This window comes from Choristoneura fumiferana, chromosome 20 (assembly GCF_025370935.1).
Source record: "Choristoneura fumiferana chromosome 20, NRCan_CFum_1, whole genome shotgun sequence".
Classification (NCBI taxonomy): Eukaryota; Metazoa; Arthropoda; class Insecta; order Lepidoptera; family Tortricidae; genus Choristoneura; species Choristoneura fumiferana.
Window position 1 is genome coordinate 9,181,158 of NC_133491.1, and position 26,256 is coordinate 9,207,413.

General features: G+C 36.5%; 4 protein-coding genes and 1 long non-coding RNA gene across 10 annotated transcripts in view; 3 read left to right on the plus strand and 2 right to left on the minus strand.

Moving 5' to 3' along the window:
• Positions 1-567: 567 nt before the first annotated feature.
• Positions 568-1,719, minus strand: LOC141439139 (dynein light chain Tctex-type 1-like). The gene is made up of 3 exons (XM_074103292.1): positions 1,531-1,719; positions 1,017-1,185; positions 568-743 (listed from the first exon to the last, which is right to left on the minus strand). The coding sequence occupies exons 1-3, from the start codon at positions 1,558-1,560 to the stop codon at positions 589-591; spliced, it is 354 nt and encodes a 117-aa protein (XP_073959393.1). The 5' UTR covers positions 1,561-1,719; the 3' UTR covers positions 568-588.
• Positions 1,720-2,546: 827 nt separating this feature from the next.
• RASSF8 (ras association domain-containing protein 8) lies at positions 2,547-11,727 on the plus strand. Of its 3 annotated transcripts, none has more exons than XM_074102993.1 (10): positions 2,547-2,854; positions 3,160-3,270; positions 3,350-3,471; positions 3,673-3,861; positions 4,952-5,174; positions 5,530-5,646; positions 5,768-5,985; positions 7,253-7,367; positions 7,448-7,574; positions 10,700-11,727. In XM_074102993.1, the coding sequence occupies exons 1-10, from the start codon at positions 2,783-2,785 to the stop codon at positions 10,798-10,800; spliced, it is 1,395 nt and encodes a 464-aa protein (XP_073959094.1). In that variant the 5' UTR covers positions 2,547-2,782; the 3' UTR covers positions 10,801-11,727. The 3 variants fall into 3 exon arrangements, with proteins under 3 accessions (XP_073959094.1, XP_073959095.1, XP_073959096.1); XM_074102994.1 differs by having other exon boundaries at positions 5,783-5,985; XM_074102995.1 differs by lacking the exon at positions 3,673-3,861.
• A 49-nt stretch (positions 11,728-11,776) lies between these two features.
• On the minus strand, positions 11,777-15,221 carry LOC141438924 (inhibitor of growth protein 1). Its single transcript, XM_074102997.1, has 5 exons — positions 14,949-15,221; positions 14,159-14,365; positions 13,274-13,456; positions 12,679-12,801; positions 11,777-12,459 (listed from the first exon to the last, which is right to left on the minus strand). The coding sequence occupies exons 1-5, from the start codon at positions 15,082-15,084 to the stop codon at positions 12,137-12,139; spliced, it is 972 nt and encodes a 323-aa protein (XP_073959098.1). The 5' UTR covers positions 15,085-15,221; the 3' UTR covers positions 11,777-12,136.
• Positions 15,222-15,981: 760 nt separating this feature from the next.
• Positions 15,982-17,531, plus strand: LOC141439173 (uncharacterized). Its single transcript, XR_012452568.1, has 2 exons — positions 15,982-16,216; positions 17,312-17,531. It is a non-coding gene; the product is annotated as an uncharacterized lncRNA (long non-coding RNA).
• Positions 17,532-18,623: 1,092 nt separating this feature from the next.
• LOC141438888 (microtubule-associated protein Jupiter-like) overlaps positions 18,624-26,256 on the plus strand; it is a 154,201-nt gene continuing 146,568 nt past the window's right edge. For 2 of the 4 annotated variants that reach the window (XM_074102933.1, XM_074102934.1), the window contains exon 1: positions 18,624-18,863. In XM_074102933.1, coding sequence (XP_073959034.1) covers positions 18,805-18,863 — 59 coding nt within the window. In that variant the 5' untranslated portion in view covers positions 18,624-18,804. The remainder of the gene's footprint in view (positions 18,864-26,256) is intronic. The other 2 variants (XM_074102937.1, XM_074102936.1) reach the window with 1 other exon arrangement.

The following is a 26,256-nucleotide window of genomic DNA, read 5'->3' on the forward strand; positions in this document are numbered from 1 at the left end:
ATTGGCGTCAGACGGCAGAACGGGATATATTTTGATAGTAGTTACTACAATTTGTACGAAATTTCGATTGGCATATAAAACACATCGACACGCCAAGGCAAATGTTCCATACATAGATCACTACCTTGTAAGCTTTCTGGATGTTAGTGTTGTGTGTTTTCTACGTACGTATTTAGTTGGTAAGTACAGAAAAATGATAATTAAACATTTACCACAAACTAGGACTGGCTTCTGTAATAGTACATTGTGCCTTAAGGGTGGTAAATAAGGAATTACGAACGAGAGTCTATTAGCAGCCCTCCCCCTCCCTCAGCATGTGCCTAAGCCGCGTGTGCATGTGGTCCTGCAGCAGCGCGCGCAGCAGTATCAGTACGGGCACGGACTCATTTACCGACCTTGGGCTTCATGACAAGAAAATTTGTACGCATAATGACTCATTTACCGACCACGGGTTTCATGACGAGCACATTAAGGTCGAGGGTTTTATTTGGGGGGTTGCAACCAAGGTAGCCTGCATGTTATGACACTGTTTACGAGCAAGTGTGATGAAAAAACTAAAACAATATACTTTTAACTATCCGTTTATTTCTAAATTTGTAGCGCTAAAGCCCAAATGTTAACAATGCAGTACATGTATTTGTTTTCCCAGCGCACTGTGCATGTCCCGTCGGTGGCAGTGTCCCAGAAATAGGCGGCAGCCGTGTGCAAACCAGTGCCATTCTTCTGAGTTATGGTTATTCGCACTACAAAGAAGTAATAGGGAATAAATCTGTCTAAGATTTATCGTTACTTTATAGCATTTAGCATTCTGTTTTTGGGAAATGTCTTAGACCATATATAAACATAAACATTTAGTGCAGTACACCTGCCTCTAGGACTGAAACTTTAAACCACAATATCTGATATTTAAGAGACCCCGCGAAACGGCCAGTGAAAGCGTCCTCTGACGCAGGCATGAATAGGAAACTAGTGTACCTACATATATGAAAGTTTTTCAATCAACAACAGGTACTTACATATATACTTAAAAGGCTTATTTAACTTAGTAAGCCTCGCCATCGTTTTATCGGTGATAATACTGATCCATTGCGGTGCTCGCGTGTGGCTGTACGTGTTTCCACCAAGACACAATTCGATGTTATCTCTTATTATTGTCTGTACTTCTTCGACATTAAAAACTAGATCCTGTACATGATAAAAAATCGCGTGAGCAAACTTATAGCTTATAGGTACGTTGAGTGGTCATTAGTTTAATGAATTAGTTAGTACCGTTAACTCAGGTTTCTATAGTCCCAGCGTTCATCAATAGTCCAAACGGACTTTTTAACATTTCGAACAATTACGGAACTGCTAACGTCATCTAGGAGCAGCCTAGTCCTATAGAAAATGCACGATGAACCTCCTAAACGTTAGCAGCTCTGTAATTGTTCTAAATGTTAAAAAGTCCGTTTGGACTATTGATGAACGCTTGGGACTATAGAAACCTGATTTTACGGTAGGTAGTAGGTAACTGGATATTTTGAAACTTGCCTCTTCGTCGTCATCTGCAGGGGCCGCCATCTAATGATTAGATAGTATATATTAATTTAACTGTAAATAAAATATTCCTCGATGTCAAGCTCTAGCGAAAATTACACAAAAGTCGACATTGGGTCGATATCAATTTATTTTTTCATAAAACCATTGACTCCTGCAAAATCAGCCAGCAACGTAGCCTCGGCGGGAAAGTTCATAAAGATCGTGTGTGACTTCCTTATGTTCATTTTTAGGGTTCCGTAGCCAAAATGGCAAAAACGGAACACTTCTAGTTTCGCCATGTCCGTCTGTCTGTCTGTCCGCGGCTTTGCTCAGGGACTATCGATTCTAGAAAGCTGTAATTTTGCACGAATAGGTATACCTATATATAGGTAAACTATGCCGACAAAGTGGTACAATAAAAAAAAAAAAAAAAACCACCTCATGCTCGTTAACTTGGTGTACCTACTTATGCTGGATCTGATCTAGGCGACATAAAATCACTTTTTATGCTATGATTTGTATATACCCAACTTTTCCGCAGGTAAAACATGTTTGTTTGTTCTCAGATTTTATTTTAAAAACGTTCGAGGTACCCGGCATTTCTTCGTCTACACTGGATTTTTTTCATTCTTATTTTACTATTTAAATATACGGTTCTATCTTTTTATGGCAAAACATCTATTAAATCACCAATATAATTGTAATTTCCAGGCAACGTCTTTAACGTATAATTTCATTTTTCACTTTCCGACATCATGGCGCCGGCCTTTTTCAAATCGTTGACACATCGTTCGAATTCGTCGAAGAAAATGTGAACATCGGAATATTTCGCTAGTTTTATATTTTATTGAGAATTATTAGTAGTTTAAGAGTAAATAGCAGCCTAATATATCTAAACTTGGAATATTCCGTACAAAATACGAAATCCTTAGAAAAATATTACTTAATGTTTTCGTAATGGCTACGGAACCCTAATTCAGGCGTGTCCGACACGCTCTTGGCCGGTTTTTTTTATATATGTCAGGCGCTGTGTGAACGCATCATTCATGTTTCTGAACGAAAATTCTCATAACCCACTTCTTCATGACTGACGGTCTCCTATCCTATTGCTATTGTATTGTGTATTTTATTTTTGGTATGTTTGTTTGTGTCGTATTTTAACTCGTTTGGCGTGAGAAAGAATTTACAGACTGGTGGTGTAACACACAGAATAATGTCGTAGATGAACATAAATAGCGTAAACCGAGTGAATTTGTAAAAATTAATGGAGCTGAAGGTCTGGGTCGAGGGAATTCAAAGAATTGTTTGTGGGGTCACGGAGACAACTACTTGTCAGGTCAGTTTTAATTCTTCATAAAAAATCAATTGTCCCATGTGTGCCCATGTATAGAAAAAGATCATCACGACCGATTGGGCTGATTTTTATTGTTGTGCTCGTAATTGCGAGGACTAGTATCGTTGAAAGACAATTTTGGGGAATAAAATATTCAGCAACGGGGTCTGGGGACGAAGCTGCTGGCGTTATCTAGTATTATTTTAATTATTTAATCTGCTAAGGTTACTAGTGGGTTACGAGAGCACAGTTCGCCTTTTGTCTCGCATATCCATTGAGATATAGTGACGTCTTATTTTTTGGTCCAGGATGTAGTTTTTGCGCTTGCCCATGCCACTGGAAAAGTAGGCAGGTTTACTCTGATTGAACGGTGGAGAAATAACGAGCGGTTGCTGGCTCCCCAGGAATACCCATTGAAGGTAAAACTATCTAACCATTTAATTCTATACAAACTTATTTTATCCTAGGTTTAAAATATTACTGTGTTTGTATTTTTAGATTCTCATGAAGTGGGGAGAATACTCAAATGATATACAATTCATCCTGAGGAGGTCTGATTCAGGAAATGGTCAGAAGTCTTCACAGCCCACTAATAACTCTAGATCTCCCATTGGAAATGGGTTAGTATTTATGTTACTTTAGTAAAGCAAAAAAAAAAAAATGGATATCTATTGCATGTCGAAAAATCGGTTAGTTTAGTAATTAACACAGGTGGACTAATAATAAATTTAAACTGAATCAAAATTGACCTAACTTTTATTGAAAACCTAAAAATCTTAAAAAAAAACCATCTAATAACTAACCAATTCATGTAATTCTAGGAGCCATAACACATCAAACTCCAACATATTAGAAAATCAAAACTCCCCAAACAGAATAAACCCTGGGTCCACATACAGTAACATCAATAACACGCCTCCTGGGAACCCGGTTGGAGTGGTAAAAGGTGTGCAGCAATCTAAAACCCCTGAGTCTGACAGCCCTGCATTGAAGTATGTCCCACCATACAGGTAAGTACCCATAATAGGTAGTTAAATGAAAAGTATTTAACACAAACAGATACCTAATAAATTAAAAAAATAATAAACCCGGACACAATAGATCAATACACAATCACAAAGATCCTACTACATTACATACATACATAGCAATTAGATAAAATCTTGTAAAAATGCCTCAGTCTCAGTCAGTAATGTATAAAAGAAGAAGTGTATTGTTCTAATCAAAACAAATGAAACTAAAATACAATACCATTAAGGGGATCCCATGCATTGGGGCATGACCTTCAATCTGAATTCCTTAGTTTTCTAATGTTTTTTGTAGCTTATTATATTAACAACAACGGTGTAAGCAATATAGTATCCCATATTTACTTCAAAGTTCATTGTCTTCGAGATATTTGGCATCAAAGTTGAACAATTTTAGGCCAAAAAACTGGTTTTCTGGCGCTTACTTTTGTGTTAATTAGTTTCAACTCGATACGTTTTTAGAGGCGAACCCAAATATGTGGATTTCGTATAATATGTAAGATCATTCACGTCAATAGACATACGAAATAAGTGTTTATTTTAGACAATGTTTAGAAAAATTATACAAAATGAAGTATTAATTTTTTTCAAAATCCGGTAGACAAAAATGGAGATAAAACATTGAAGAACCTGTAGCCGTTTGACTTATAATCCTATCTGTAGTGCAAAAGTAGGATATGATTCAAAACTTGACAAAAATCAATGAAAACCTCTTAACATAAATATATCAATTTGATTTTTTTATAGCATAGCATAGTATATTCAACCTGCATCACATATCGTTGACATCTCAATATTCTTAAATCATTCTCAAGTCAGCGCCAGCTATTATAGTCTACAGTTGTGGTTAAAATCTCTCTCTCTCATACATTACATAACTTTCTGATAGTGTTTTTTAGATGATTGCTTATTTTAAAAAATAGAGTGTGCTTTAATGTGCCTCCAACACAGCCTAATCGCGCAAAATAGGCGCACTTAGACGTCGAGTTGTGGAAAACAGCCCGCTAATACCTATACCTATACCTAATGTGCCTCCAATAGTTTTTTTACTATTTTAAATTCACATTATCAGAGAACCACCGCCGCCTTACCGCTCTCCTCCGCCGCCGTCGCAAGTTCGCAAGTCCCCGACGAGGCAGGCGCGGCCGTCCCATGTGTCACCCGTCAATCTGCCCGAGGAGCCCGACTCTAGGGCTCCAGAAGCCGTCACATACAACAGCCAGTACAGGGAACTTGTGACTTTGGTCAATTACCAGAGGGAAAAGCTGTCTACGCAGCAAGCAGATCTCATTAAGGTGATTTGAGTTTTTTTTAATGATTACCTTTATGATTGGCCATGGATAGCAAAGCATGGTATGACTTTAGCAATTTTGTGTTATTAAGTGCAATCTCTAGACGCCGTGTTGTGTACCACGCGGGCGTTCGCAATCGCATTCACCATCTATTTCTACCACTGTGCTACATACTGTTTGTCAGTATTGCATTGCATGCTATGGTGTTAGATTACAAATTAATACCTATGTTGCCTAATCACTTCTAATAATTACATTACCTACTAATTGTGACTCTGTATACATGTGACACAATATTAAATTGTGACTCTGTTATCATAAAACATACTAAAGTACATAGGTACATTGTAAATTACAGTATGATGCTGAAATCGGATTCTGGGAAAATAAGGGCAGGGAACAAGAGCGGCAAGTAGAATTACTGCAGCAACAGATCAGCTCCGCCGATAACCAGTTGCGAATAAGTACTGAACAGGTAACCAAATCATAATGTCATTGCTATTACTATTACTTTTGCATGCTTATTTATCGTTTTGTTTTTAAGTTGTTTTACGTTCATAATATTTACCCGCTTGTTAATTTGAACTCAATCACAGAAGCTTTTCGAGCAGGTGCAAGCGCTAACCTACTTGGAAGAGGAGAGTGAGATAGTCAAGCAAAATGAGAAGACGCTTAAGTCGGAGATAGTGCTTGTGCGGTCCAAACTGGCCAACTGTGAAACTGAGTTGCTGCAGTGCAAGAATAAGATACGGAAAATTATGGAGGACATTCATAATGAACAGAGAATCCTAACAAGCAGACAGCATGAAAACAGGTATCTTTGAAAGTTATTGTGATTTAAACTTGTTGTGTCTCATAAATGATCGCATAGGCTTTGGTTTTGAATAGGGTTAAAATAGCCAGTAGGCCATTTTTGCCATTTGGTTGGACACTTGACGCGTATATTCAGGATGTACGGCTTCCAATACTGTCCGTCGTACCCAATATAAACTTTTAGTTTTCAATAAATCTTACAATTTCGTTAAGCAAATGTGCTAATAAAAATCATATAATATTAGAAAACCGGCCAAGAGAAAGAAAAAAGAAAGAAAGAAAGAAAGAAAATACATTTATTTAACGCCACAAGAGCGCCGCAAGAGCGTGTCGGAAACACCGGAAATAGGGTTCCGTAGCCATTACAAAAAAATTAAGTAATATTTTTCTAAGGATTTCGTATTTTGTACGGAATATTCCAAGTTTAGGTATATTTTATACCTTAGGCTGCTATTTACTCTTAAACTACTAATAATTCTCAAGAAAACAACCGTTATAGTTTTCCTTGTAAGTTTGATATACTTACTACCATCCTGAATTTTTTAATTTTTTTCCTCCCTCGATTTTAATGAAAATTCGCACTTTAGTTGAATATTTTGCAAACAGATCACTGAATCGCAATATCGTTTTAGTAACCCCCTAATGGTTTTAAAATACCTATCCAACGATACCCCACACTACAAGGTTGGATGAGAAAAAAATCACCCCCCACTTTACGTCTATGGGAGGTACCTACTCTAAAATTTTTTTTTTAAATTTTTTATTGTATTATTTTGTCGGCATAGTTTACATTTAGATTCGTGCAAAATTACAGCTTCCTAGCATTGATAGTCCCTGAGCAAAGCCGCGGAGGGACAGACAGACAGGCAGGCAGACAGACATGGCGAAACTATAAGTTTGCCATTTTGGCTACGGAACCCTAAAAATAGAAGTAATTCATTATTTATTACGCCTTTCCAATGCTATTTGGAATGTCCGAGTCTTATGATGATAGTTGCGATAACACCACCTAGCTTTTGGAAGCGATCAAAATTTTTGGGTGAGTTAGTCGGAGTCCCGTGGTCCAGTTGGAATGACACTTTGCGCATACCTACATATAGTCAAGAGATTCAAATCTCAAACTCAAACACACAATATTTATTGACATAAAAAAACACACTACATCACAACAAAGACACAATAAACACAAGAGAAACAGAAGAGAGAAAAATCCCTCCGAAAAAGTTTTTGTTTTTACAAAATCTAAGAAATGTATTTTCAATTTATAGACAAGCCCTAGAAAGAACGATGCTTGCCGAAGTGGATAATTTGCAGACTCAGATCCAGCAAGCAAAACATGCTACAGAAATAAATCATTTGACGGCAGAAAATCTAAAGCGTGAGGTACGTGTCCAATATTTCATCTTATTGTGAAAAAAATAAATAATCTGTATTGTGGTTGTTATCTAATGACTTTGCTTCAGGTTGGGGTGTTAGAAGACGCTATAATGGAGAAAAAGAGACAGGTAGAACGTCTCGTCCAAGAGATGAAGGAAGCTAATCTTCAGAGTTTATCGGGCAGTGTGGACGAACTTAGACATCCTCTCGATGGTAAGCCAATTATTTAAGTACCTATTTATTCTCTAAAGGTCAAAAACTTAGCTTATTAAGATTGATTTAGTCGATGATACTACAATGCCGCGTAGCTAACAATGGCAAATGGCAAATTTTACAGGAGAGCGCTAAATTAAATATCTTTGTGTTTATTATAAATCAGCCGCGAAATCTTAAAGGCCATGCCAGGGTAAGCTAAGTGATTCTGCCGCCAGCCAGTTTCGGCTTGCAATTTTTACGGATGATGTGGCACCACAATAGTAATTAAGTAATCTGCAAAATTTCAGCCCCCTAAACTCTATGGTTACAAGAAAAAAAAAAGAAAAATGATTTTTCTTTAATATTTTTTTTTCAACCTCGGTAGGTCCTCGGTAAAATCGGTATTTTAGCGTGCGTCACATATGTTGTACATTTACTAAGGATGATTATATGACATAAATTACCTTTACATACGTCCTACAAACGCTATTTTTTTTTATTCGACTGGATGGCAAACGAGCAAGTGGGTCTCCTGATGGTAAGAGATAACCACCGCCCATAGACACCTGCAACACCAGGGGATTGCAGATGCGTTGCTAACCTAGAGGCCTAAGATGGGATACCTCAAGTTTGTGCCAGTAATTTCACCGGCTGTCGTACTCTCCACGCCGAAACACAGCAGTGCAAGCACTGCTGCTTTACGGCAGGATTAGCGAGCAAGATGGTGGTACATAGCAATCCGGGCGGACCTTGCTCAAGGTCCTACCACCTGCAATCTTTAGTGTAAATCGGAATGATTGAAACCTCTTTAGAGAAACGTGCATGTTGCATACTAAATAATGGCCACTTACATTTTATTAGGCTAAAAAAAAACCTATTGACTATCGTACGTTAAGGCCGCTCATTAGAGCCACCCAGCACCCGACCAGCACCGCTTCGACTTTCGGCTTCCACTCGTTGTCGACAGGTGGTCCATGGGTGGACGCCGCGTTAACAACGAGTGGGCCTCGCGTGGTCAACGAGTGAACGTCGCGTGGTCAACGAGTGGACGATTGGATTTTTTTTAACCTAATAAAATGTAAGTGGCCAGTATTTAGTATGCAACAGTAATCAGTAACTTTATTTGCTAGAACATAGGTAGGTACAATAGTAGATGGTGGTATTTTACATTTTGGTCGCTATGTCTTACCCGCAAATGCAGGTGTACAAATATTTATCTATTTATCCTAAGTAATTTTATCATCCCAATTAAATAAAAAACAATATTAAAAATATAATTTAAACAAACCATAACAATTAGTAAATGTCAAAAGATAAGTATAATAATGATGGAGTAAATGTAATATGATAATTATTTAGCTTAAATTTAGACATAAACTATTTAACCGCTTCGTTCAAATATTGTGTAACAGAATAATGAACATGCACGTTTCTCTAAAGAGGTTTCAATCATTCCGCTTTAATTATGGCGTTTCTAGGATGTATGATGTATGTAAAGTAAAGTATTTTATGTAAAGATTTTTCCATGTTCTCCCTCAGCAATAATTTTGAAAAAAAAATATTTTATAGCTTGTTAGTGGGTGTATTGCTGGTGAAAAAATTGGAGCAGTCACTAACGTGAAGTAAGAAAAAAAAACTGAAATGTTTAGTTAGCAGTTTTTCAACTTTTTTCTATGGCCTGTTGAACTGGTAACTTATCCTACTAATATTATAAATGTGAAAGTTTGTGAGTGAGTGAGTATGTGAGTGAGTGAGTATGTTTGTTACTTCTTCACGCTGAAACGGCTGGACGGATTTGGATGAAATTTGGCGAAAAGTTAGTTTATAACCTGGATTAAAACATAGGATACTTTTTATCCCGGTATTCCCACGGGATAGGAATAAAATCTCGAAATAACAACCTCTGGGCTTAGAGTCATGAAATTTGGTATGTAGGTAGTTGGACGTTTTTAATAACAGATAGGTGACTTTTTGACCCGATATTCCCACGGGATACCTAGGGATAAAATCTTGAAATAACAACCGCAGGGCTTAGAGCCATGAAATTTAGTATGTAGGTAGCTGGACCTCTGGAATAACACATAGGCTACTTTTTATCCCGATATTCCCCCGGGATAGGGATAAAATCTTGAAATAATAACCGCTGGGCTTAGTCATGAAATTTAGTATGTAGGTAACTGGACGTCTGGAATAACACGTAACGGACTTTTTGACACGATATTCTCACGGGATACCTAGGGATAAAATCTCGAAATAACAAGCGTTATATTTATTTGCAGTGTAATGTAACTATATTTGCTCGGGTGGAATCATTCAACTCAAATTTGAAGTGGATATCTTTAACCGATTGAGCTGAAATTTTACACGCATGTATAAATCCGATGACAATGCAATATTATTATAACATGGAGTTAATCTGATGTTAAAGCTAGCGGGTGACTATATGAACTCTGTGATAAACGACACGACCGCATCGAATTTGGACTCGTCTGTCGTCTTGACGAGTACTTTGGTAACCAGGGGCATAAAGTACAGTCAGCAAAAAAAACTTATATTAGAAGAATTTTAAGAAAAACTTACTGAACTGTTTACGGAACCCTTCATGTACGAGTCCGACTCGCACTTGACCAATTTTCATACACTTAGTAACTCATAAAATTTTGTATAAAAAAATGTTCCCATTTTTTTAACGATCGGAATCGATTGTGCTCTTGATTTTAAGTAGGAAAAACCATATTTATTCCAAAAATTTAAAAAAAAGGAAAGGGTAACTTTTTTTGAAAATACCAAAAAAAAACTACAAGCCGAAACTAGCTGGGGGCAGAATCACTTAGCTTATCCTGGCACGGCCTTTGCTACTTTTATAGATTACGCGGCATTAGCCTACTATGGCCTAAAAACTAAAATGTCCACTAACTGCCATCTTTAATATTTATATTCTTGGGAAAGTTTCAGTATAATTATTGGTAGCGCCGATTTCTCGATTAATCCAGGTGCAACTGTTTTTATTTGTTCTGTTTTATATTGTGCGTGATGTTGCAGGCGAGAACGATACATAACTTTTTTGTGTAACATTATTAATATTCCTCTTTTGGTGTGTTTAGAATATGTGTAATGGAATGGAATTATGTATCTATTAACAGGTTTGTGCAAAGCTGGGAGTGCCCGTAGAATCATAGGCTCCCCGCGTCAACTAGAGAATGCCGCACCAACTAACAAGAACCCTCATGGAGTGTGGGTTTAAGCTTATGTCCAATAAAGTACCCGTCTGCCATCTGATTGTTTCCTACGATAATCGAACAAAGATCTAATACAATAAGTGTGTAGAAGCAGCGGCCTAATCTTAATAAACTTAGCACAGTTTTAGCATGAATTGGTAGATCGAGATATTTTTTTATATTAATCAATTTGATGAGTTCTTACATCATTGTAATTAAATGGTGACTTAAATTCTTTGATATAATATAGTGGTATTTGTGTTCAAATTAGTGTCATATAAATTATAGTTAGGGTCACTTTATATTATATTATATTTTAATTTAAGAGTATTAATTTCTTGCCATCTAGCATTTCAATGGAGTAATTATACTATTAGTGCATATTTGAAGGGAACAAAACATTAGTTTTGACGCACCTTTGTACCAATTATAATAACTCATTTAGGAAGTATTATAGCATTTAAAATAATAAAGAATAGTACTATTTCTTTGAAATAACATTATAAATATCTAAGTTAACGATTAATTTGCAATAAAAATAGAAGATATTATTATGATAATAATCTAGTCGAAAATATAAGCCATTGCAATAATTACTTCTTATATTCGGACTTGTATCAGCATTTATGAAAAAATCGAATGTTTAAAAGAACCTATTATTGTATAGTCGAGTTCATAAAGTTATGAGAGTTATGAGCAAAAATTTTTTCAAAAATATCTGAACACGACTCTATTGTTAACCTCATAGAAGCGTGTTCAGATATTTTTGATCAGTTTTGTTCACAAGTTTATGAACTCGACTGTACTAAGCATAGTTTAGTATGGACTTGTCTTATTATACTATTTTGTATGTTACTTTGTAATCCATTGTATTTTGAGCATGGTTACTGTAAAAGTAGGTAGTTAAAACGAGTGTCTATAATCAATTTGCATTGAATAAAGAATTAAAAGATGCTTGTTTTTCATTGGAAGAAAATAAATGACTAAAAATAAAAGACAAAATTAAATTAACCTTATATTCAAATTCTATCTGAAAGACGTCAAATGTTTAGTCAATATATTACAAATACCTGAAATAAATGCGTATCCACGCTGTTTATCTTTCTGTATATTTTCTATTAGAGAAACATAGTTCTATTTACATGTACTTCATCAACTAATAAAGAACGTTTCATTAACCTAAATCAACTTAAGATTCAATGACAACCATTTTCATACTCACTCTTGCTCATAAAAAAAGTATTCGGTACAGGCATTCTGTGACGAATGAAACTTAATAATCATTATACAACTTAAATCACGAAACACTGGACTTTAAGAGTTCGCAGCGGATCTCGTTCTCCGCTTGTTGTCAAGTAAACACTATGCTTTCTCTTCCTTCTCTCGGTTATATCGTTCGAGTTCCTTAAGGAATTGTCCTTTGTTTTTCATGACGTTGGGTCGGTCTCCACGGCATTTTGGGCAGAACCATTTGCCTTTGGGCTTGGTGATAAGAGATACGCAAGAGAAGTGGAACCATTCTATGGGGCAGAGATCATTGTCACAGAGTATCATTTCTCCAAAAGATATCTGATCGCAAAGGCAGTAGCGTGGCTCGTCTGGGTCGATAGCGTCTGCGTCCTCGGGCGGCGTCTCCGAGCGTTGTGCCGCTTGACGGGCTTTGCGCTTCTTCTTTTTGCCTATCGCTGAAAGAAAGTGAAATAATTATTTTATTAGTTTTCACAAAAAAATCACCTTTTTTTTGCAATACATTTTTTTAGAGAAAACTAGTTGAGTAAATAGCAGTTTTGTATTTTTTCCATAGCAACAAATAATATGGCCTGAAGTAATTGGAATTTGTAGCTATCCTTTGCATGGGACTTCCCATTAGTTCCCATGTTTACCCAGTAGGTTATTAGTCTTACTTTTCTTATGTGTGGTGTTATGAGTATTGCGCTGCTCGTCGCGCTCGCTCGAGTCCGCGCCGTCCGTGGCTGCACCAGCCACTGTCGTCCGTGATCGTCGCGCTCGCTTTGACCACCGCTCGCCTGGAAAATTAACATCTTACTAATCCCACTTATCTAATATTATAAAAGCGACAGTTTGTGAGTGCCTGTGTGTATTTGTTGCTCTTTTAGGCTGAAACGGCTGAATGATTTGGATGAAATGTGGTATGTGGGTAGCTGGATATCTGGAATAAAACATAGGCTATGTACTATTCCGACATTCCTATTCTCACAGGAACGAGGGAGTCTGCAAATAACACAGGTTACTTTTTATCCCAAAATCCCACGTTATTGGGACATTTGGAAAAATTGTAGCGAATTAGTTTTGGGAATTCTCACTAGCATTTTTGTGAAATCCTGGAATCTCAATCGAATTGCTAGGCCTAATTGGTAAAGGGTAATACATTGATTAAATACTTTTTATTGATCCCTCGCAATACTATGTTTATTTAGAAAATTGAGTTCCTAAATAACAAGAAATCTTGACAAATAGTTTTACAGATGTTCATCATACCAGTCTTGTCTCGTTCGTTTTTATCCTTCTCTTTATCAGCAGTACGCTCAGGTGGCGGCGGGGGAGGCACGTGCGGAGGCGGCGCGGGGGGAGTGGTTGCTTCTTTATCTACACGAATTGTTTCTGGCGCTGATGCAGGTTCTTCTTTAACTGTGCCATTTGTGTTTACATCGAGGCAGGAAACTGGTAAAAGTTGAATACAATAATTCTTTATTGTAAAGCACATATTAAGCAATACAGAAAAAAGGTACATTATAATGAAACATTTTGCAAGGTAAACAATAGGCAGCCTTATGCTTCAGAGCAATCTCTTCCAGGCAATCTTTGTAAGAGGGAGAAGTTAGGAATAGATATATTTTTTTCAAATACACCATGTTTCTCTTGATTTCCATTTATTATGACAGATTGTTTAATTCATTAGAAGAAACTACATTGACTTTTTGGCGGAATCAGTTTTTTTTCATATGAAAATGGTAATAACTTCACATTTATCGTAACAGGTCAATGTAATATTACTCATACATTCCGCAAACTCAGAGGTGCAAGCAAAATCTCAAACTCACAACACTAGATTGAGAATTTTAAAGGCCATAGATAAAACATTAGGCTATCATGATGTTTCATGGGACTTTTTTCTCACTTAAAGCCAAGAGCATAGGCTAGCTACATAGTGTCATCATTTGGATATTATTGTAATTGATAATAATTAAAATCTTTATTTGTTGTATCTATTACAATTTCCATTATGTATTAGTATAACTTATATGTGGTTTTTACTTTATTCTTGTATATGAATCCCTTCTTGGTTGAAGCTCTACTGTAAAAGAATTGAAGAATTGTATTTGATATTCATTCAAAAGTTGTGAACTGTTGACTTTAGCTTACCAAGCTTCTTATGATCCCCTTCTAGTGAACGTTGTTTGTTATCTATAAGGTCCTGCAACAGTTGCACAACTTGTAGTTTCTCGTCTCCAATCTCCTGTGCTGCCACAAGTGCTGACTGCAGGCGCACAGCAGCACGCCCCCTGCGACGTTCCTCTGTGTTTGCTCCTATGCATACTGCTAGATGGGTTTCAGCATCACGAAGGCATTCTGAAAATACATTTTTTTTTACTTAAATCTTTTTCAACATTAAGCTAGAACATGACATACTAACAAACACTAAGAGCCAAATAAAATTATTTTATGATGGTCTGACAGCAAAAATATGTTTGCCAATAGATACAAAAAAATTAGAAAGTCATTTTTTCATGACAAAAGTTGACATGAGTAAATAGAAAGTTGCAAGTTCATGACAAAGATCAGTTTTCCACATCAATTTTAATTAATGGCCTTTATCAATCAATGATTGTGCAATGTAGTGTTACAAGTATTATGTATATTAAAATGAAATAACACTCCAGACTGAAAGGTCACAACATAAAAATTGTTCCAGGATCTAAATTTGCCATGGGGAAAGGAGTATGAACTAAAATAACGCTAGGTGTGTGTTTATTTTGGTCTCCAAACAGTGGATGCTGGCGTTACTATAAAAAGAAGTTGTACGTATACAAAATGAGGTTGACGCCAACGTCAAAACAGCTTGTTTTAACATCAATAATGAAAGTAATCTTGTTTAATTTCAGTTAGAACAACGAAGGGTTACCGTAAGAACGCTAAGAAAAACAAAAAATACCTCTGTAAGTTACATCCAGCTCTCGCATACGCGATAAATGTCGTTGTAGATCGTTCGGCAGATTTTCCACGCAATCTAAGTAGTTTTCCACGTAGTTTGCTGACAGTAACGCCTCAGTGGAAGCTTGGCCCAACATGATTAATAGTAACTACCAATTTCCATAATCAAAATGTAAGAAAATACAAAATAAATCACTTTACAAGCAAATAACAAGTTCGCTCGCTGTACTCAACAACCGACCGCAACCAAGAGGCGATTTCTACACTGGATACGAACGTTTCGTTTCACTTAATTCAAGCGTCAGAAACCACAGACATCGCAATCAAGACCTATTTTAGGACTACTTTAAAAGCAAATAAAAATATGAAACTAACTTTTGAGTGTATTGTGTCAAGATGTAGGGTAGGGACTGATTAAATGAAGCAATATAATAAAAAAAAGGAAATTAACATTGTGATTTTTAAGTCACGAACAAAACGTTTTCATGTAATGTCAACGTAAAAATATCTCGGTTTCTGTCAAGCCATAAAATACCTATTGAAACGAGATTGTAAATTGAAACCTTATTTGGTCTGTTTAGGTTACTGATAAAAACGTTGTTACAGAAGGTATGACTGTCATATGAAAGCACCAAAGAACGCCCACCTGCAAAGTTTGGTTTTGACCTCCATGTATATATACGTTAGTATCTCTTAGTTAGTAGTCTGTGATCTCTCTCTAAGGTAATGATATTAAAATTTAGACAATATATACGTTCCTACCGATCATTTTTAAAACTTTTACCCGTTTCCCCGTTTTTACGCCGGGCCACAGTGCACAAACCGTGCGGGTCATAAAAAAAAAGTTTGGTCTTGATAGACTAGCTAGCTACATATTAGTAATCTGTGTGATAGACTTCCAGATAAAATAACTGGTCGTTTATATACAAAATGATTCACATATTTTGCATTTCACGTCAAAGTGCACTTTATAGGCAGTCAATAGAGAATTTTTATCCTAAGCGAATAATAAATAATGTGAAGAGTCTGTTAGTGAATGTCATTCTTTACATTTGGACATGAAGGATATGGCATCACTGGTTTCGCTTTCTTGCATATTGTAACACATAATTTTGATCTGTCACTTCCAAAGAGTAGTATAATATACAGGGAAAAGAGAGCCCTCTCTCGGCTCATTCATGCAGACGGTTTTGAAGCGCTGTCTACATTTCGTAACGAGTACCATTGATGTATATATCCATCCATACGTATAGCTATTAATAGTCACAGGTATTCTTTTACTTTACTGGTTTTGCTTCCCAGCTCAAACCACATAAAAACTAAAAACAGGGCTGCAAAGAGAAGTGAGGCCGCTTGAATTCAGTCTTAAGTTTAAACCAGCCTCAAGTTTCCGTTTGCAGCACTGTTTTTACTTTTTATGTGGTCTGAGTTTCGATTGTAACGTAGCCATCTTGTCCCTTGTTGAGCGCGAATAGACCAGGGGGACAGTCGCCTATACCGTACTAATTCATGTCGATAGCGCCGCCATCTCCTTTATCTAACCTAAATAAAACAGATTGTTGTCGTTTGTTTCAGATAGATGTCACTGAAAGCTTGAGATCACAAAATTTTATTTATTAAAAAATATTTTGTCGTTGATAATTACCGCAAAAATGAACTTTATTTTCGAAATTAACAATCTTATTGTAATTTCTAATATAAAAGTCACATAATTGTATCCGCTCAGTCGTTACAAATATTTTTTGTGTAGCAACCCTCTGTCAGGCCAGGCGTCTATTCGCGCTCAACAAGGAACAAGATGGCTACGTTGCAATCGAAACTCGTGCTCAGACCACATAAAAAGTAAAGACAGTGCTGCAAACGGAAAATTGAGGCTGGTTTAAACTTAAGAAGACTGAATTCAAGCGGTCTCACTTCTCTTTGCAGCCCTGTTTTTAGTTTTTATGTGGTTTGAGCTGGGAAGCAAATCCAGTAAAGTAAAAGAATACCTGTGACTATTAATAGCTATACGTATGGATGGATATATACATCAATGGTACTAGTTACGAAATGCAGACGGCGCTTCAAAACGGTCTGCATGAATGAGACGAGAGAGGGCTCTCTTTTCCCCGTATATTATACTACTCTTTGAATAGACGCCTGACATAGAGGGTTGCTACACAAAAAATATTTGTAACGACTGAGCGGATACAATTATGTGACTTTTATATTAGAAATTACAATACGATTGTCAATTTCGAAAATAAAGTTCATTTTTGCGCTAATTATCAACGACAAAATATTTTTTAATAAATTAAATTTTGTGATCTCAAACTTACAGTGACATCTATCTGAAACAAATGACAACAATCTGTTTTATTTTAGGTTAAACAAAGGAGATGGCGGCGCTATCGACATGAATTAGTACGGTATAGGCGACTGTCCCCCCCCTGGTCACTTCTGTCTGAACCTCTTGACCTCTGTGTCCGGTCTGCGTACTATTTTTTATTATATAATTCTAAATCCTCCGTTTTACGTGTTATAAGAATATAATCATCATCTGTTGTACCGAAGCATCAAAGTGAATAAAGCTCCGTGTCGGATACTTTCCATATTTTATTTCTGAGCCCTGCCGCTCGCCAACTGCCTGGCTTAAAATCCACCTCCTCTACAGAGTCAAATCTAGTTAGGATTCATGGACCATTTATGTCCGTTTTTACTTTGTATTACAAAATTACACGGTGTTGAATCCAGTTCCAGTGGGCAGCTCATTCATCAGCTTTTAAAAAAACCCGCGTAGCTCACCCAAAAACTATGAGATTTGACATTTTGCTTTGACAGGCTATAGCGTATGAATTCGCCGCTAGAGGCGCTAGTGTAGCGTGAGGTCTCCGAAATGTCAAATCTCGTAGTTTTGGGTGAGCTACGCGGGTTTATTTATAATTAGAATAATTTTGTGAATATTATGCATACCTGAAATTAATTATGGCAATTATGCGATAAGGGGCAATGGCATGTTTTGAGACAGTTTTGTCTTTCGAAAACTTTTGTCCTCCCTTTTTTTCCGAACAAAACGGGACTAAGCAAGACTGAGTACTCGATATATTTATGGTATGGTTTTAAGATGTATTAAGTAAATATGATTTTAATGTAAACTTTGTTTTCACGTCCGTAGTAACAGACTTTGAAAGCCGCACTTAAAAACCTCACGCAACAGTGGCGCCATCTAGTAAGTAAACGATAGCCCTCATTGCTAGAGGTGAGGGTTATCGGTTAAAATTCAAGCGGTAAAAATAAACGAACTTATTATTAAGATTAATTTGCAAGATTGTTCGTCAGTCGGAAAGTGACACCCCAAGTGTTGAATAAATTATATTTTGAAATTCAAATATGACTTCAGTTCGATAGCGTAACGTTTAAACCAACAAATTATGCCATTGCCACTTTTAGCACTAGATTGTTAGAAATATCCGGTCATTTTACAGCGATGTACGTACCTAATATTGAGGCTCCGGAAACCAAGATGCTCTTTGGTCTTCGACATAATTTATGTTCTTGAGCCGGAGCTAGGTAACAGAAAATGTCTATTTAGCTTTCTGAGGGAGAGGAAATGAGCAATACACATTATATTATTCAAATCTGCGGCCAAGAACACCTACATTGCACCCACGGTTTCGCCGTCATAAAATTATTCCGCAGTCATACATATCAACTCGTTCGTACTGGCACGTTTAGAAACATTTTTGACAATCATTTTTGTCAGTTGGGTTTGATATGCTTGCTTGATCGTGTCAGTCGTTTAAGTTTTTGTGTATTTTAATCCAGTTTTGAATATTATTTTGCTAAATTGTCTGTGATTAGGTTCGTGCAGTGCCCTCATGTCTTCAACATTGATTTTCGTGGGGTTGCCGGAAGATTCGAAGAGCTCTATTACAAAGTAAGTAGGTACTTCTAGTATAATAAGCATGTGGCCTTTGAGATTTTTGTTGTAAATTCAAACATACGCAGAACGACGCTACGTTATGATGTGAAATAAAATCGTAATCCACGAACTGTTCTCGAAAGTTTTATAACTACGCAACAGGTAGCCTACATAATTTAAATATGACTGTTAAGATGACAAGTGAGTTGGCAAAAAAACCGAATTCATGGCCAGCGTGTGGATATAATCGATTTTCAAATGTATATTTTATTCCCATTTGAGAAAATTAATCTTTTTCGGTTCTGTTTACACTTGGAGCCTACAACAGCTAGGTAGTTATATTCAATGAACAACAAATGGCAATAAGGCCAAACAACTACCAACAAACAACTAAATATTTGTGTGTAAGGTAATTCCATATTCCTATCAGGTTGAACTACGTCAAACAAAGAAAAGGGCAACTACTTACTAGAAATATGCTGACAAACTATACAATCTATACTTATACTATAGGGTGTTCTCTAATTTGAATCCGGCCTATAGCTTTTAGAGACACTTTTCTGCCTCTTGTGAAAACTAATACAACTCTGAAAGTGCTACTCATCAAGAAAGCGATTTTAAATTTGAAAAAAAAAGATCTCTTTCAGCGAATAAGACCTTTCCACTAACTTAAACATGATGAAAATAAGTAAAAATAATCAAGCTCTCTTTTCGTAAAACGTCGATGAAGAAACAAAGAGCAGCCACTAGTAGAATATAAACAAGTGAAATTGAAGCAAGGTGTAGGTGATTAGGTGAAAATCATTTGGCGTAAATTCGCCCTCTCTCCATTGTTTTAAGAGCTGAAAACACTAGGATAAAAATATTATGTACAGCCATAATCGTAATAAACATATCATCACTTCAATGAGAGTTGTATTTTAGTCTTCACTGCAGGCACAGTATTGTTATTTATGTGTACAGTGAAAAGGTTACATAGGTAACAGACTAACTTAATTTCCTTTGTAAAGCACTAAATGTTCAGAATAATCAAGGCTTCATTTATTAAGCTACATATTCCATTCTGATGTCAAGGCAGGCTATAAGGCGTAGGAAGTACCTACGTACAGAATTGGATTAAACGTTGTGTGTGATATGACTACTTTATAGGTACTCGTTTTTTTTGTTCTCATTTATTTTATGAGCCATACGTACTCGTACTCTATTATTATATTATGAAACAATTTAAACTTATGCTCCATCTATCCATCCCAGCCTATATACGTCCCACTGCTGGGCACATGCCTCCTCCGGGAATAAGAGGGCTTGGGCCATAGTTAAACTTATGCTTACTGAATAATATTTTACTGAGAATTAAATGAATATTCTTTGCGATATGAAGGCAGATTATGCTTTAGGTACCGACTTTGCTTTTTGTATTTTAGTAGCGCGAAAAAAAAACGCCTAAAGAATGTTAACTTTAACTTCCGATAGTATGTTTCAGGAGCGCAGGCCTAAGGCGCTAGAATTGCTTTAAAGAAACGTTGATTTTTTAACATTAATTTATTTATAGTCAACCTATTAAAGTACTACTTTGCTGCGCCCAACAGGGTACATAATGTGATCTCCTAGTTTAAGTCACACCACATGTAAAACCATTATGTGCAATAAAGTACCTATTGAGTACTTTACCTAACTAGTGGTGAAAAATGTTTAAAAGTATGTAATAAAATTTTCACTTCTCATGCTCTTATAATGTTACTTAGTTTTTTTAGTCTCTGCATATCGGGACTAAAGCTCCTTTTTATTCTCTAGGGATTAAAGTATTTTTTTATTTACGTTGGAAACCCCTAAACAGCCAACACGGTGTTTGTGAATGGAGGATTTTTAGGTGTGGAAATAACCTCAAATGACTACTGTGCAAAAATATAAAAAAACACGATTTAATTTCGTGAAACACAATTAATGATTACGAATATTAATTTATTCAATTATATTAAGGATTAATTCATTTTACTTTTTATTCAGTACCTTTTTTCAGGTTTTTGGTCATATCTCGAATATTTGAACAAATAGCATTACAACTACTTCGGACAAAAGTTTTTCGTAAAATTTCCTATAAATGTGGTCATATTCATTTTTACTCTACGATCTATACTTTAGGAGCTACGAGTTGCGTAAATTTTAACAGATGTTAAAAAGTAGACGATTTAAGAATAACGAAATAAGTTTGAAATTTTTATTTAAGAATAGAATGAGCAAATCAGTTTGTCTTAATTACTTATCTTATTCATCGTCTTTTACATCGACATCTTCATCTTCTCCGTCTATGATATCTACATGAGCCTAAGCAGCCGAAGCATACTAGACTAGGATCAGTGGTGGCAATTGGCTCCAGGGTTCCATCAGCTTCTCGCTTTCAATCCCGTGTTTCGGGAGGCATTTTGTAACCCAGCCACTCTTGTACTTGGTGGAATACTCATAATGCGTGATATTTTGCTGACCCTTTAGTATGGGGGAGAGAGAAGAGATCAGCTTTCGACTTGGTGCTGGATTTTACAATCGATGGCTGTTAATTAAGATCAAGCTGAGTAGTAGGCGCACGATATATTCAGAAACATAGTTTCTTCTGATCTTGCTATGGCTCCCGATGTTGATGTTACACACCGTGTAGCTCTTAAAGTATTGATCGTAAAGCAAAAATAAAGATGACCAAATTTGTCGGAAATTTTATGTAAAAACTTTTGTTTGAAGTAATCCTAATGCTATTCGAACAAATATTCGAGATATGAACTAAAACCTGAAAAAAGCTACCTTCAACCCCCCCCCAAACCTTTAGCACAGCCCCCACCCCTGTGGCCGTTTAGTATGTTCATCTGACCTACCACAAGGTATAATTGTACCAATTTTCAAAACTACATGTATTTTTTCCCCTAACTTTTTACTTGCAGTTTTATCTCAAAAATTTTAAATAGGTACTAAATTGCGAAGTTCATCTAGGTCTCTACATTTCTAATGCAGTTCTCTTGTTCGCTCTTAAACTGTAGGTTGTTGCATAAATTGGAAATGATTCATAACGTGCTAAAAATAGCAATGAGACATAAAAGCGTTCATCCTTTTCGCACCTACTCGTACCTACAGGTAAGAAAGGGCTACTTGTCCAAGTCAAAAGTCAAAATATCTTTATTCAATTTAGGCTAAAACAAGCACTTATGAATGTCCAAAAAAAATCTACCACCGGTTTTTTTTAAACAGATTTACAATTTAATTTGTTATAGGTCTGCGACAAAATTTAGTGTGCTAGGCCTCTGGCGCCAGGATTTGTTATTCAGTGTTGTCGTAGGTAGGTATAAGCTTAGCCTAATTGAAGGTGTAGGCAGGTTCAGATTCATTTTGGTCTCGTAGGCGGATCTCGCCTTGCGACTACCAATTAAGGCAAACGACGGGCTCGTTCAAGTTTTAATGGTTTATTTGTTCAAATTAGGAACACTGTGTGTTAAGAGAATATAGCATTATGTTTGTGCAGACTTACACTGATAGGTAGGCAGATAAGGATGTCACAATGTTGCGGGAGCAAATTGTGTCTTGCACACGAGATTGGGCCAAAAGCGAATATGCTAGTAGACAGTTAGTTAGGTATAGTTAGTGTTTAGTTTTGTAACTAAGGGACCCCATAGGTACATCCATGTATTTTTTTTTTGTAATTTTTTTCTTTAATTGTATACTATAGTTTTAAGTATTTTATTTGTAATTATATTATTATGAAATAATGACTTTCTGCCAAGTTTCTTGCGGCGCATTCTTCTTGGCAATGATGGTCTTTCCGAAAGCGCTGGTAGTTTAAAAAATGACGTGTATAAGTGCCCATTGCGACCTATTTACTGAATAAATGATTTGAATTTGAATTTGACAGGTATGACAACGATAGGTTTCGCTTCTTGTGAACAATGTTATATAATTAAGGGTGAAAATAAATATCTTAGGTACTATTATTTATTTGATTTTAAGTTGAGTAGGTAAAGAACCTTTTTGAGTAGGTACCATGGAAATTCGAGCAATGAAAAGTCAAATAAAAATATGAGAATACTTAGCCTTTTAAGTACAATCTTTTAAGTAGTCTTAGATTTAGTGTTAATTAAAAAAAGTTAACAATAACAGACCATGGATATAAGTCTGTGTCAACAAATTTCTTCTAGTTGAGTTTAGTAGGTAAATGCAAGCCTTTCGTGCTAAGATTTTATATGGAAGAACAAATAGGTACAACAATAGCTAAGAAGAGCGAGTAACATTATAATTATTACCCACGCGGATAAGTAACAATTTCTTGCCCACGCGGATATACATAGTTAGCAAGTGCTACATACAGACATCAAGCCAGGCCATCTATGGTTGGCTTTAAACTAAAAATAACATAAAAATTTGTTAAATTTAAACTTGTTAAACTATAAAGTTTGTGAGTAGGCATGTTTGTTACTCTTTCACGCAAAAACTAATGAACGCATTTGATACCTACCTACATTCTGGCATACTCTTCGTTTTTATAGGGTTCGGACATGGCGAACATAAAGTGTTCCTTGTAGGACTGTTGGAAAATTGTTTCAGTGGTTTAAACGTGAAGACAAGCAAACAAAGTTACTTTCGCATGATATTATATGAGGATTTTTAAAACCCGTTCAATAACCGCACAGCACAGATTAATAAATAAATTCTACGCTGGTGTTTTCACTTCCAAAAGTACAAAACTTTCGTGCTTCCACGTGCAAATAGTAGGTACGGCTGCCATTGGTGATTCGACACGCCTGTTTTACAATGTAAGGTATTGCTAAAACAATAGAATTGTATCCTTCGGTTGTCTTGGATTGGTGTCTATTGCATTCGCTTTGGCTTTGTACTGACACTCTCTATTCAGTGCAATTTCCGTGACAATTACATGAAAGTATTGATTAAGTATGCGTTACTTGACTAAACCATAGCCTGTAGGAAGTGGAAGTGAGCGGGACATATTTGCCGTAGGTTCGATGGAAGATGGGGCAAAAAGTTATTGGAGTGGAGACAGGAATGTGGGGACGCAGCCAGCAAGATGTATATAGGTATGATTTGGTGTGAGCGGCTGGGAAGGACTGGACGCGGTAAACTCAGAACCCCACAGAATGGTCTAGAATGGAAGAGACCTTTACTCAGCATTGGGTAGATCAAGGTTGAAGAAGAAGAATACTTTCGTTTTTATCACCTGTCCCCCCCCCCTCTCAACGAAATCCGGCACAAGTCTATTTGTTGCTTGCTTCAAACCTAACTTAAATATGTAGTTTTTTTTCAAAAATTATTTAAACTAGTTTTTGCTCGCGGCTTCACCCGCGTGGAATTCGGTTATCTATCGCGCGCTGTTCCATCGGGAACTGTGCATTTTTCCGGGATAAAAAGTAGCCAATGTCACTCTCTGGCCCATAAACTATCTCTATGCCGAAATCACTTCGATCAGTCATTCCGTTTCGACGTGAAAGACGGACAAACATACAAACACCCACTTTCGCGTTTATAATATTAGTAATCAGCATATTAAAAAGACACTTGGTTTATTTTTGGTTATATCAAACAAAAAATGTTTAATTTGATGTTACCTTCTTAAATAAAGAACGCTTCCATAAGTTGTGCCATTTAAAGCGCAGCTACGTTTATTAAATAAAAATCATAATTTACCTAACCCAAAAAGATACAAGACTTGCAACGCAGTTTTTATACTGCAAAGCATATTTTAAGATGCAATGTCAAACCAAGTCGTCTATTTTAGTCAGTACTAGTACGATGTTTCCCACCGATTTGCATCGATTTGCTTATTTCAAAACCGTGAAGTACATTTGCAGTTCTGAAATAAAGATTTAGGTAAGTAGGTATAACGAGGTGTATAAATATATACTAGATTTGGGTATTTAAACGAAGGGAGGGGGCGGGTAGGGTAACCCTTTAGTAAAATGACCATAATACGGCGGTGTCCTGTAACAGGATTAAGGGGTGGCAGACGGTATCGGACGGTAACAGGATCACGGGGGTCGGGTTTCTGGAAGCCCCTGCCACCGTCTGTCCGCAGCTTTGTAATGCAACGCAACTGCATTATTGCATAGCGTTAAGTGGGATTGTCTGTGAATAAATAATCTTCTATCTTCTTCTATCTATAAATCTCTCTTATAGTTATTTTTTTCTTGTGGTCGTTATGGTTTGGACAAGGTTTGTGCGTAACTAACTTTAAAAAAAGACTGGAACGGGGCAAAGCGGCGGGCAACAGTTAGTAGGTAATAAAATAAAATATAAGACCGAACGAACGAATCAGAAAAAAAAATGATATAGCTTTATCAGTTCAACTGTTGATCAAGGAAGTGCTTTCTATTGATCTCATATCTTTAGGCTATATTATTATGTATCCCATTGCTAGGTACAAGAATGCTCTCAGAATGAGAATTCTCCGAACCCTTGCGGATCGGCAACTTTATACACGCACCATTGAACTGCTTTGCAGAATTAAGCAAGTTTCCTCAAGGTGTTTTGCTTAAGACCGAAAATATATGATAAATTTTAGATGTAATTTTGCACATAAATTTTGGAAAACTTAAGAGGCACGAGCTCGGGCCTGAACTCACGGACCTCTGCTTGAGAGGCAACAGGTGTAACCACAAGCCTATCAAGCCTTTTTAAATTGTCACATAAACGACTGTCACTTTACCTAACTTTTATTGACAATAGTAGGTATTTATGGTTTACACCGTATTACAAACGAGGTGAAATTTAATCGCGAAACAAAATTAGTGTTACTAGCTAAGTTAATGCTGGACAATATACTTTTAATGAATTACTTAGCTCAATTGTTTAAAATTTAGTCTGAATTTTGTATTAGTGCAAACTCCGAAAAATATGCTTCAGTTTCAGCTATGACTTCCTCATTTGATGAAAATCTTTTCCCACCGAGCCATTTCTTCATGTTAGGGAACCTTGAAAAAATCACACGGTGCCAAATCTGGAGAATAGGGTGGGTGTGGCAGTATTTCATAACGCAATTCTACTAATTTGGCTGTTGCGACTGCCGACGAGTGTGCAGGTGCATTGTCGTGATGAAAAAGTATTTTCTTCTTTGCCAGGTGTGGCCGTTTTTTCAGAACTCCTGCGTTAAAGTTTTCCAACAAAGCAGCATAATAAGGGCCATTGATTGTTTTACCTTTCTGTAAATAGTCGATACGAATAACACCTTGGCTGTCCCAAAAAACAGTGGCCATTACCTTTCCTGCCGAATTGACGGTTTTCGCTTTCTTAGGGGCCCGTTCGCTAGTAGAAGTCCACTGTTTTGACTGATTTTTCGTCTCTTGTGTATAATGGTGAATCCATGTTTCGTCCACCGTCACGAATCGACGTAAAAATTCAGTAGGATTACGTTTAAATTTTG

Excerpts from the sequence above, each read along its gene's own strand:
- LOC141439139 (XM_074103292.1), bottom strand. The coding sequence starts at position 1,560 with ATGGCGGCCCCTGCAGATGACGACGAAGAG. Across the intron at positions 1,186-1,530 it reads CTGCAGATGACGACGAAGAG|GATCTAGTTTTTAATGTCGA; the intron begins GCAAGTTTCAAA and ends TATCATGTACAG. Across the intron at positions 744-1,016 it reads TAAGCCTTTTAAGTATATAT|TGCGAATAACCATAACTCAG; the intron begins GTAAGTACCTGT and ends ACTTCTTTGTAG.
- RASSF8 (XM_074102993.1), top strand. The coding sequence starts at position 2,783 with ATGGAGCTGAAGGTCTGGGTCGAGGGAATTCAAAGAATTGTTTGTGGG. Across the intron at positions 2,855-3,159 it reads CGGAGACAACTACTTGTCAG|GATGTAGTTTTTGCGCTTGC; the intron begins GTCAGTTTTAAT and ends TTTTTGGTCCAG. Across the intron at positions 5,647-5,767 it reads TGCGAATAAGTACTGAACAG|AAGCTTTTCGAGCAGGTGCA; the intron begins GTAACCAAATCA and ends ACTCAATCACAG.
- LOC141438924 (XM_074102997.1), bottom strand. The coding sequence starts at position 15,084 with ATGTTGGGCCAAGCTTCCACTGAGGCGTTACTGTCAGCAAACTACGTG. Across the intron at positions 13,457-14,158 it reads AGGGGATCATAAGAAGCTTG|TTTCCTGCCTCGATGTAAAC; the intron begins GTAAGCTAAAGT and ends AACTTTTACCAG. Across the intron at positions 12,460-12,678 it reads TAACACCACACATAAGAAAA|CGATAGGCAAAAAGAAGAAG; the intron begins GTAAGACTAATA and ends ACTTTCTTTCAG.